This window comes from Balaenoptera borealis, assembly GCF_965194805.1.
Source record: "Balaenoptera borealis genome assembly, chromosome: 11".
Lineage (NCBI taxonomy): Eukaryota > Metazoa > Chordata > Mammalia > Artiodactyla > Balaenopteridae > Balaenoptera > Balaenoptera borealis.
Window position 1 is genome coordinate 52,768,505 of NC_138868.1, and position 12,660 is coordinate 52,781,164.

At 40.4% G+C, this 12,660-nt stretch overlaps 1 protein-coding gene across 4 annotated transcripts in view; it reads left to right on the forward strand.

Moving 5' to 3' along the window:
• MRPL48 (mitochondrial ribosomal protein L48) overlaps window positions 1-12,660 on the forward strand; it is a 49,787-nt gene extending 37,127 nt beyond the window's left edge. For 3 of the 4 annotated variants that reach the window (XM_082343239.1, XM_082343240.1, XM_082343241.1), the window contains 4 exons: window positions 37-206; window positions 9,517-9,619; window positions 11,108-11,197; window positions 11,746-12,660. In XM_082343239.1, the coding sequence (XP_082199365.1) occupies window positions 37-206; window positions 9,517-9,619; window positions 11,108-11,197; window positions 11,746-11,820 (438 nt within the window). In that variant the 3' untranslated portion in view covers window positions 11,821-12,660. The remainder of the gene's footprint in view (window positions 1-36; window positions 207-9,516; window positions 9,620-11,107; window positions 11,198-11,745) is intronic. The other variant, XM_082343242.1, reaches the window with a different exon arrangement.

Below are 12,660 nucleotides of genomic sequence, written 5' to 3' on the forward strand. Positions count from 1 at the left end.
TTGATTTAGTTTCTTTCTCTTTTGTTTCCTGTTCAGCCCAGGAAGAAGAGGGGAAAAGTGGAAGTGAGACCCATTAACTTGGGGACAGATTATGAATATGGGGTTTTAAACATTCACCTGACTGCATATGATATGGCCCTGGCAGAGAGTTATGCCCAATATGTTCACAACCTCTGCAACCATCTCTCCATTAAAGTCGAGGAAAGGTATGAAAGATGCCTTTGCATGGGATGTTCTTGGTGTGGGTAGTATGCTCTGCTTTATTATTGTTAAATGAAGTTTTGAGATATAATTTACATGTAGTAAAATTCACTCTTTTTAGGTATATAGTTTGCCACAATCAAAATATAGAACAAGTCCATTAAGTTCTTAAAACAAAAAGTTCCTGGGTGCCCAAGGTGTAGTCAATTTCCTCTCTCTTTCCTCTCAAGTCCCTGGCAACCACTGATTGATTTTCTGTCCCTATTGTTTTAAGTTCTCCAGAATATCATATAAATGGAATCATACAGTATGTAGCTGTTTGTTTCTGGCCTCTTTCACTTAGCATAATGGGTTTAAGATTCATCTGGGGTTTTGCAAATATTCTGTTGCTGAATAGTATTGCATTAAATGGTGAACCTTAATTGGTTTATGCATTCACCAATTGATATACATTTGGATTGTTTCTAGTTTATTGGTAATTATGAATAAAGCTGCCATAAGCTTTCTCATACCAGTTTTGTAGGGGCATGTGTCTTCCTTCCTCTTCAATAACTACCTAAGCCTGGGATTGTTGGGTTGTATGGTGAATGTATGTTTAACTTTATAAGAAACTGCCAAACTCTTTCCAGAGTGGCTGTCCTATTTTGTATTCCCACCATCAGTATATGAGAGTTTCAATAACTCCTTACCCTGGTCAGCACTTGGTTTGTCACATTTTTTTAAAGCTATTCTAGGAGATATATGGTGGCATTTCATAGTGGCTTTATTTTCTTCTTCTTCTTCTTTCTTTTTTTTTTTTTTTTTGGCTGCACTGCGCAGATTGTGGGATCTTAGTTACCTGACCAGGGATTGAACCACTGCCACGGCAGTGAAAGCGCCGAGTCCTAACCACTGGACCACCAGGGAATTCCCCATACAACACTATCTTGATTACAGTAGCTTGATTACTGAAAAAGCAACTTTGTTCTCTATTCAAAATTATTTTGGCTATTTTAGGTCCCTGGGTTTTTCATTAAAATTTTAGAATTAGCTTGTTGATTTCTACAGAAAAGAGCCTGATGGAATTTTGGTGGGGTGTGTTGAATCTGAGGATCAATTTGAGGAGAATTGACATCTATTTTGAGTCCTCTGATCCATTAACATGGTATATCTCCCCATTTATATAGATATTCTTCCCCTCCTCTGCTTTTTACATACTCTTTGGGTTTGCTGGAAAACGTAGGGGAGGAGAACTAACATTTACTGACTAGCTATGCCAAACTAGACACTTTACATATCTTATCTCAATGTTTGAGAAAGTGTGGGATGCCCTGTGGTTTGCCTTAGATAACATTAAATCACATGGTGAGAAATTTCTTCCCTTTTTAATTCTTTTTAAACCTAATTATGTCAAGGAGAGATTCTTCGTGTTGTGCTGGTATGTCCTTAACACCGCTGAAGTACTTCCTAATCTTTATAAGAAAGAGGGGACCTCAGGCTCAGAGTCTTTGGCAAGCACCACCATCTAGCTAGAATTTTATAACATTGTTTTGTTTTCACTCTATTTATTTTTAGCTTACCTTCTATTTATGTCAACTGATACTTGTTTTTCTATTTATTGTAGTGATATAAAGTCAGGCTTATTGAGGTATAATTTATGTTAGTAAAATTCACCCTTTTAGTGAACAGTTTCTGTGAGTTTTGACAAATGCATGCAGTAGAATAAATACCATCATAATCAGGATATAGAACATTTTCATCATCCCAAGATGATGAAAATCCCTCCCTTTGTAGTCAATCCCTTGTCCCACCCCCAGTCCCTGCAACTATTGATTTATTTTATGTCCTTGTAGTTTTGCCTTTTCCAAAATGTCATATAAATGGAATCATACAGTATTTTTCCATTTGAGTCTGGCTTCTTTCACTTAGCATAATGTATTTGAGATTCATCCATGTTGTTGCCTGTGTTAACTAGTTTGTTCCTTTTTGTTGCTGAGTAGCATTTCATTGAATGGATGTACCACAGTTTGTTTATTCATTTGAAGGACATTTGTGTTGTTTCCAGTTTCGGGCAGTTACAAATAGAGCTACTATAAACATGTACAGGTGTTTGTGAGAACAGAAGTTTTCATTTCTCTAGGAGTGTGATTGCTGGGTCAAATGGTAAGAGTGGTGTATTTTTATTTTTATTTAGTTTTAAAATAAATTTATTTATTTATTTATTTATTTATTGGCCGTGTTGGGTCTTCGTCGCTGCACAGGGGCTTTCTCTAGTTGCGGTGAGCAGGGACTACTCTTTGTTGTGGTGAGTGGGCTTCTCCTTGTGGTGGCTTCTCTTGCTGCGGAGCATGGGCTGTAGGTGTGCGGGCTTCAGTAGCTGTGGCGTGCAGGTTCAGTAGTTGTGGTGCGCATGCTCAGTAGTTGTGGCGCACGGGCTTAGTTGCTCTGCAGCATGTGGGATCTTCCTGGACCAGGGCTCGAACCCGGGTCCCCTGCATTGACAGTCAGATTCTTAACCACTGCACCACCAGGGAAGTCCTGTACTTTTAAATGTGTAAGAAACTGCCAAGCTGTTTTCCACAGTGGCCATACCACTTTTCACTCTAACCAGCAACATGAGTTCCAGTTGTTCCACATCTCGAGTTTCTTTTTTTTTTAATTAATTAATTAATTAATTAATTAATTTTTGGCTGTGTTGGGTCTTCGTTTCTGTACGAGGGCTTTCTCTAGTTGCGGCAAGCGGGGGCCACTCTTCATCGCAGTGCGCTGGCCTCTCATTATCGCGGCCTCTCTTGTTGCGGAGCACAGGCTCCAGACGCACAGGCTCAGTAGTTGTGGCTCACGGGCCTAGTTGCTCTGCGGCATGTGGGATCTTCCCAGACCAGGGCTCGAACCCATGTCCCCTGCATTGGCAGGCAGATTCTCAACCACTGCGCCACCAGGGAAGCCCTCAAGTTTCTTTTTAAAATTAATTTTTAAGTGAGTTGATTTAAAGAAAAATATTTAATAAATAATAGTTTGGGTGGTTGGTTTGCCATTGTAGCAAGGTAATACGTGGCATCATATGTGGATATGGCAAAAATTTTACTTTCTTACTCACTAGATATAGTATATTCCCATTTTATAGATGAGTAAACCAAGGCTCTGAAAGGCCAAAATTCACAGAACCAGTAAGTTGCCTGGATTTAACCCAGTTCTCCCTGACTCCAGTATTTTTAACTATATAGTATTTTATTTTAAGTCCTTAAGCAAAATTTGAACTTTTAAACCTTTATTACTTAGAGTATAACTGTGCTAAATGTGCTCCTTAGAAGACTGGATAATCAGCTGTGACTTTAGCTCTCACAGCTGATAGTACTTCAATTGTTTTAGGCCTAAAGATGTGCTTTATCTTTTTCTGATGCCCCAGAGACTTGGTTGCTCTTTCAGCACTTGACACATACCTCTGTCATGTCACTTAGTGCTCTGGGCTGTAATGATCTATTCATGTGCCAGCTCCCTTCCCCCCTGACTAAATGGGGACTTGTGTTCTTCTTCATTTCTTTAGTACCTAGCATAAAGCCTGCCACATGGGGAACATTAAGCCATTCTTGAAAGAATGACAGGTTCTTGAATATGACTACACAATCCAGTTGTGTAGTATACATTTCCTAAAGTTTAATGAAAGTGCTTTTAAGTACTTAATTAAAGAACTGCTGGTTGAGCCTCTTCTTGCTCTGTGGTAGGCATTGGACTAGGCATTCTGACTGGAGGATACAAAGGTAAATGCCCGATTTCAAGGAGAGTATGTGTGATGTGTGTGTGCACACATACACACACCAAAAAAAAATAATTATAACATAATGTGGAAGTGATAAGTGAAAGATAAAGTTTAATATCAGTTCAAGGAGGCAGAGTAGCATAATAATTTAGAGCAATGCTTCTCAAAATACCACTCTGCGAAGATATTAGGAGCTTATGCCAAAATGTACATTAACGCTTTGCTTCCTTCATCAAGAAACTCTTGCTATTGAAAACAAAATGTTGATTGAATTAAAGTGTGTTTACTGACTCTTTCATGCTTCTTATCTTGTCTTGAACTGATAACAAGCAGTTTGCTTACCAGCAGCTTGTCTTTGGATCAACTTTGAGTAACAAGTGGTTAAGAGTAAAAGCTCTGGAATCAAACTGTCTGCATTTAAATCCTAGTTCTACCAGTTATTAGCAATATGACCTTGAGAAATTCTGAACCTCAGTTTCTTTGTCTTCATAATGGGGATGATAATTTTCCTATTTCTTTGAGTTCTGAAAATTAAATAAGAAAATATATAATAGCACTTAACGTTATAAACACTCTGTAAAAATATTATTGTTATTAGTAATTAATGAGATGTTTTTCAGCTGGCAGGGGTTAGGGGTAGCATCTCAGACGTGGTGGTGGCAAAGAGGCATTAAATGCCATTTACAGAATGTTATCATACCTACAGTGGATCAGCTCCTTGGAATAGTGTTTTAAATTTTCAGAAGGACTTTTAAAAATATTTTGTTTTTAATACCCTACTGTGAAAAGCTCTGGCTGCATTTGAGTAAAGGCAGGCAAGCAGTAACATTTGTTGAGCACCTACTATCCTAACAGCCAGCCACTCTGCTAAATACGTTTTTTGTATATTATTTTACTTAATTCATACAAGCACCTTGCCATAGTGGATCAAAGCATTGATTCTGGAGCCAGACTGCTTAGGTTTTGCTCTTGTTCTGCTACATTCTTACTGTGTGACATTGGGCAGTTTCCTTAACCTCTTTGTGTCTTGGTTTCCTCATTTGTAAAATGAGGTTAATAAAAGTACCTATCTAATAAAGCTACTGTGAAAATTAAGGGAGTTAATATATTTAAAATGCTTACAACTAAGTCCAGAAACTGTTGGCTGCTATTATTATTGTTGTTATTATTATTATTAATATAATAAAAGCTTGCCTATAGTCATAAGTGGCAAGGTCTGGATTTGAACCCACTTCTTTTCCTCCAAATTCGTAATTCCCTCTAACTGGTCCTCCACACTGCTTTTGGTGTAATCTTACTAGAATGGAAATATGATCATGTCGCTCTCATGCTTAAATTCCTTCCATGGCCTCCCATTCCTTTAGGATCAAAATAAAAGTTTCTCACATACCTTGCTAGGTGCTCCATGGCCTGGGCTTGCCTCTCTCACCTTAACTCACACTTCTCTCTCCCTCTCCTTCTATCTCCAGTTACACTGACTTTGTTTTTTGTCCTTTCCCACCTCAGGACCTTTGCATGTGCTCTCTAAAGCCTAGAATACTCTTTCCCCTTCAGCTAATCAACCCCTATTTTTTTCTTAGGCTTTATTTTAAATGTCACTTCTTCAGAGAACCTCATTAAGTTAGGTCTTTATGTTATATATTTAGGAGAAGTAAAGGGTATATTCTTCCCTGGTGGCGCATTGGTTAAGAATCCGCCTGCCAATGCAGGGGACACGGGTTCAAGCCCTGGTCCAGGAAGATCCCACATGCCGCAGAGCAACTGAGCCCATGTGCCACAACTACTGAGCCTGTGCTCTAGAGCCCGTGAGCCACAACTACTTAGCCTGCGTGGCACAGCTACTGAAGCCCATGCACCTAGAGCCTGTGCTCTGCAACAAGAGAAGCCACCGCAATGAGAAACCCGCGCACCACAACGAAGAGTAGCCCCCACTCGCTGCAACTAGAGAAAGCCCGCGCGCAGCAATGAAGACCCAACACAGCCAAAAATAAATAAGTAAAATAAATAAATTTATTTTTTTAAAAAAAGGTATATAACTTCCTTTTCAAAATGCTCATTCCTTACCCTCATAATTACTTGACTATTATTAGACTCTAAGATATGTAAGGCAGGGATTGTTTCTGTCTTCATCAGCAGTCACGCTAAGACCTTGCCCAGTACCTGACACATAGTAGGCACTGAATGAATATTTGTTGACTTGGATTGAGTTCCAATAGGCAAGAACATGAATTCTAGGTTAACAGAATGAATGACGTGCTGCTTTTTGCCTCTTTCCTGGTTCTTTGCTCCAAATAGTAGAGCATAAAGAGATGTTCATTTTTAGCAATTCACTTCTCTGCACTGATTGAGGTTTTCAGACCATCATATCAGGCATTCTTACTGCCCAGCTTTTCAGAGATAAAATGATTTTCTTTTCTTCTGATTTTCATTTTATCTTGATCCATTTTTCCTTTAGTAGTTGGGGGTAGGGCCCTGACCTTGAGATGGAATTGAGCAGGGGAGCTGTGTGCTAGCTTTTGTTCTATAAATGGTTTGCCTTGCTGCAGCTGCAGCTCACCCAGAAGATGAGAGGGAGGGGCCTCTCCTGTGGGTCCTTTAATTTGCCTGCATCCCTTGCTGAGCAGGTGTCTGGAGAGATGGAAATCTTACTCATCTGGGAGCAGTTTCCAAGCCTGAAGCTGACCCAGCTCCTGTTCTCTGTGGAGAGTAAAAGCATCATTCATCATCATTCTCTGTAAGGCTGCTCTTTCCTTTTTTTTTTTTTAATCCACTTACATTCTTTAAAATGGAGGTATAACTTATATATAGTAGAGTCCACAGATTCTAAGTTCCCTAGGATCCCAGCAGGGTCCCTTGGGTCCTATCTCAGCAGTACTCTTAAAAGCTAGCACTATTTTGTCATGTTAGGTTGACTTTTGAAATTCAACTACTTCATTTCTTCCCTTCTGTTTTTTTGTTTTTAAATATTTATTTATTTATTTATTTATTTATTTATTTATTTATTTATTTTGGCTGTGCTGGGTCTTAGTTGCGGCATGCGGGATCTTCACTGCGGCCTGTGGGATCTTTTTTTAGTTGCAGCGTGCGGACTTCTTAGTTGCGGCCTGCGAACTCTTAGTTGCAGCACACATGCGGGATCTAGTTCCCCAACCAGGGATCAAACCTGGGCCCCCTGCATTGGGAGCGTGGAGTCTTACCCACTGGACCACCAGGGAAGTCCCTTCCCTTCTGTTTTTACTATCTGATCATCCAAGTAATGTTTATTGCAGAAAATTTGGGAAGTACAGAAAAGAGTAGATACTAAAGAAAAAGATACCTATACTCTTACTACTCAAAGGCCTATTCTACTTTGAAATGACTAGAGTTCTCAGTATTTTTTTTTATCGAACTATGTCTGGTTTTTCTGTTGGTTCTCTTCGAGGGCCTCATGCCTCCTTACTTTTGTAGAATGCCATTTTTTGGAATGGCAAACATCTATGTTCATTCTTTACATCTTGATAAAGCCCTACCTCACCTATGAAGCCTTCCCCAAGCTCTCCCCCTTCTCTCCCTCTTGTCCCTGTAACGTTTGGTACATACCTATATTGCCTTTGTCTTCCTGTAGTGCGGATGTTTGTGTACATACCTGTCTCTCCAAAACACTCTTAGCAAGCTCCTTGAAAGCATAGACTGCATAGTGCCCACCAGACTGCCTAGGACAGAACAGGATCTCAGTAAATGTTTGTTGAAAGAGTGAATGAATGAATAAACAAATCAATGGAATCTTGTAAGTGTTGAAGAATAAAATGCATGTTTAGTGGCAAGAATGAACAATTCTCACTTTATTCAGTCTTATCTGTGGAATGTCAAAAAGGAAAAAGAGCATTTTAGAGTGCTGTTTACTTTTCTGAAAGCTTTTACATAATTACCTTATTTGATTTTCCATAACAAGTCTATGAATGCATCCCAATTTTTTTTTTTTTGGCTGCACCACGTAGCATTCAGGATCTTAGTTCCCCGACCAGGGATCGAACCCATGCTCCCTGCAGTGGAAGCATGGAGTTTTAACCACCGGACTGCCAGGGAAGTCCCCAATTTTTTTATATAAGGAAGTTATTACCAAAGGTAAATTTGAAGAGATTGTGCTATAAAATGGAAGGGGATGTTATTTAGGGAGGCTATCTGGAAGTTTGCAGTACCTGGCATTTACTCACTGTTTATAAGGGCAAGGAAATTGGCATTTGTAGGCACAGTATGCCTGGCAAATTACTTATGTAATCTTAGTTAATTATTGCTACAACCCTATGAACTAGGTATTATTATCTTCATTTAATAGCTGAAGAAACTAAGACTCAGAGAGCTGAATTAGTTTGTCCAAGGTCAAATAGGTAGTAAGTGGCAAAGCCAACATTTAAATCCAGTACTGACTCTCATGTTTCTAATCCATTTTCCGTTACGCCAAACTTCTTTTAGTAGCAGTCTGTAGAGGGCCATGCTCCTTATTCTTAATTGATGAAGCTTTGTGTGGCATGAAAATTCAGCAATCCTACTGTTGTTATTATTATTCCATTTATCTTCAGTTTGAGGAATTTTTGATAAGATGAACACAACACTAATACCATATTTCTGTGTAGCCATCAGTCCTATCTCATCACCATATCTGATTCTCACAATAGTCTATTGATATAAACCTAGATTATAATCCCCTTTATACATGGAGAAACTGAGGCCCAGAGTGGGAAGGGACTTGCCTAAGTAAATATTGCTAATAAGTGACAGGGCCAAGACTTGACCCCAAGTCCAGCACTCTTTACTGTGGCATGTAGATCTGCTGAAGCTGATTGTAGTGAGCAGAGACTCTACAACAATGGTTCTCAACCTGGGGACGTTTAACAATGTCTGGAGATAATTTTGATTGTTATCACTTCGGGGGTACTACTGGCACTTTCTGGGTGTAGAGGTTAGGGATGCATACTCCAGCCCCCACAACAAGAATTACCTGTTCTAAAGGGTCAGTAGTGCTGATGTTGAGAAATCCTGCTCTAGAACTGGAGCAGGGGACTTCCCTGGCAGTCCAGTGGTTAAGACTCCGCGCTTCCATCGCAGGGGGCACAGGTTCGATCCCTGGTCGGGAACTAAGATCCCACATGCCGCACAACACGGGCAAAAAATTTAAAAATAAAATAAAAATAGAACTGGAGCAGGATTGGGTTTCGTGCCTCGTTTCTTCAGAAGAGGTGAAATACCCAAGGTTAGCCTCCAAAGTGTACCTAGTGATGAGCTTGATTCTTTTAGAACTGGCTATTCTTTAGTAGCAGTAAATACTTAGTAATCACCAGGTTTTATTCAGAGTGTTATATTAGGCATGACTGGGGATGCAGAAAAGTATTAGACATGGTCTGTCCCCTCACGGAGTTTAGAGATTTCTGGAGGAGGCATAAGAGGATCTGGTTACTTTGCCCCTGGCTGAAGATAAACAGCCTTAGATTGCAGGAGCTACTGCATGCAGTAGTGGCTGTACTCAGGGACTACCCTGACTGAAGTGGTGCTGCTGGCTTAAGGGAACCCTCCCAATAGCTGACTCTTCCTTCCCACAGTTATGCGTTGCCCACCAAAACCGTGGAGGTGTTGCAGTTGCAGGACCAAGGCAGCAAAATGCTCCTGGACTCAGTTCTCACCACCCATGAGCGAGTGGTTCAGGTAGGTACTCTGGGAGAAATTTGAAATGTATTTGCCTCTCCTGGTTCTTTTCTCTATCCCGATCTCTTGGTTGAGCTTCAAACCTGCTATCCAGTTGTCTACCGGGTTTCTCCACTAAGATGTTCCACAGGTGCCCTCACTCAGTGTATACAAAACTAATTGTAGAGGGACTGATGTTTTTTTCCTGTAATCCTCCACCTTTGAGCTTAATGCTTGACCCTTCTTTGCCCTTGGGTATCCATTCATTCTCCAAATTCAGTGGCTTCTACCCCTTAAAATCTTTCAGATCCATCCACTTTGCTTTACGCTCATATCAATGTGATCATGTCATTTTCCCGCCTAGAACCCCTCAGTGGCTCCCCTTTCGCTCTGTACCCATTAGCAGTCACTCCTCTTTCCCCATCCCCCCAGGTCCTGGCAACCACTAATCTGCTTTCCACTTCTATGGTTTTATCTCTTCTAGGCATTTCTTCAAATGGAATTGTATAAAATATGGCCTTTAATATCTAGCTTCTTTCACTTAGCATAATGTTTTCAAGGTTCATCCATGTTGTAGCATGTATCAGTATTTCATTCCTTTTTACTGCCAAGTAATATTCCAATGTATGGACATCACCCCTTTTTGATCCACTCAAGAAACATATCAGGAAGGTAACCAGAGGGATGTTAAGGTAGTAACACCCTAAATCTATGTTAAATTTTTAAATAATTGAAGTACTTACAATCTTGGTTCTTTAAATATTATCAGGAATAAATTATTTGAGCTACATTTTATGACAGCTCTAACTTGCCACTGAGGCTCACAGGATAAAGTTTGAACTCTTTTGATTAGCACCTAAGTGCCTTCATGTTACTCCTCCTGCTTTTCTTCTTCACACCCCCTTTCATTCGGGCCACACATGGCACTAGTTTTAATTCCCTAGTACTGTGCTATTCCTCCACGTTTTACCGAATATTGCTTCCTCTGCCTTAAAAAAAACTCCACACTACTGTTGAATTCTCCCGATTTACTCCTGTATTTCAAGACTCTAACCAGATGTTACCTCTTTTGGAAGCTTTTTCTGACCCTCCTGATTGTTAGGTAGGTGTTTCTCTTGTGGGGTCCTACAGCCCCCTGCATGCCCTTCTACCACATATCTGATTTAACTCTGGATTTTCAGCACAGGGTCTGACAACAACAGGTCCTGGTCTATGTGGGTAAACCTGAGTTGATTCAGAAAGTCATCCTGGACTTGACTTCTTGATCCATTTATGACATTCATTGCCTACAAGAGCAGATATTGGCCATGACCATCTTAGTAACCAGAAAACTTGGCAGATCAGCAAGAGAAATCCTGGAAAGTCTGGGCTCCAAAACCAGCTCTGGGTGTTAATCCTTCACCCAAAGGCCCTCTAGCTCTGCTGGAGCTGACATTTGAGCCCTTGCCATGTCTGCCCAATCACCTAGGTTTCAGTGCCTCTCTTAGAGCATCTTCTTTCCTTTTGCAGATCAGCGGTTTGAGTGCTACATTTGCAGAGATTTTCTTGGAAATAATCCAAAGCAATCTTCCTGAAGGAGTCAAACTGTCAGTGAGGGAGGTAGGTGCTAATTTGAGAAGAGGCCCGCTGGTGGGCTCAAAATATGGAATAGAAAATCTGGACTGGCTGGCTTTAGAAACAGAAAGACATGTGAATAATTTAGCCCAGATAATAATAATCAGGAAAGGTGTGCAGGCTGCTTTACCGTGATCATTATTCTGGCTTTTCCAGTGCATCAGGGATGATGCTTTATAGACCATGGAAGTTGAACTCCATCACAGCATCCTGATGTTAGGGGTGAGCCCATTACACCCACAAATTCCCTCCCTTGAGGCAGTTGTATAGCAGAAAGAACATGATTTACGATCACATACAGTGTAATTAAACAGAACACAAATAGGGAAATGTACTTAAGGCAGGGAGAAAGTCCAATTCAACTTTGAATCCTTGATACCTAATATAAGTCTGGTACATAGTAGCTACGCAGTAAAAGTTAGTTGAATCTAAATCATTTTCTACAGAGCTGGCTGATGGATCCTTTTCTGATGCTGGGCATATCTGAGTAACTCTGTAGTAATTCCCTCTTATCTTCTTTTTCTTCTCCTCAGCACACTGAAGAAGACTTCAAAGGAAGGTTCAAAGCTCGGCCAGAACTGGAAGAACTGCTAGCCAAGTTGAACTAGCTCACTGCAGACCCTTTCATGCCAGCACTGGTGATACTGAGTGGCAACGGGAAGAGCTTCCTGGGTGGCCAAAGTTAAGCAGGAGACCCTGACCCTCAATATCATAAGTACCCATCTCTACAACCAGGAGTGCCTCCTCTCCTCTGTGGAGGAGTGCTTGCCGATTGTCACCACTTTCCTTTGAGCCAACCCTAGGTATCTTCCATCTAATAAAAATCTGCTGTTGATGGATGTGTGTGTATGTGAGAAGTCAGTCCATCCTGTCGAGTATATTTAACTAAGGGATTCAATTTCTCTTTGCCTGGTGCTTTAGCACATAAGCATGTCCCCCTTCAGTATTTCTCCAATTAGAGTGAACTCATCCTTTAAATCAACCTGGCATGGAGTCCCTTTAGTGAAGCAGACAATCATAAGTAAACTCTCTGTGGATAGAAGGCATAGGGAGGGAGATTTTGTATATGAAAAAACCCTCCAGATAGGATCAGGGTCTGTCCATAAGTGAAAAAAAAGTACCTTGTGGGGTAGTGAGTGACCTGTCACAAGTATGCAGGTAGATGTTACATAACTGCAAATTAGGGTTGCCTGGAATGAGTTTAAGCAAAGAATTAAAGGTTGATCTTGGTCACGTGTCAGAAAACTACTACTTGTGAGCCAAATCCCAACAACTGCCTATGTGCTTTTTAAAAATAACTTATTGAGGTGAAATTCACATGTCACAAAATGAACCATTTAAAAGTGAATAATTCAGTGGTATTTAATGCATTTGCAGTGTTGTGCAACCTCTATCCAGTTCCAAAACCCCATTGCCTGTTTTTGTAAATAAAGGTTTATTGGAACAGA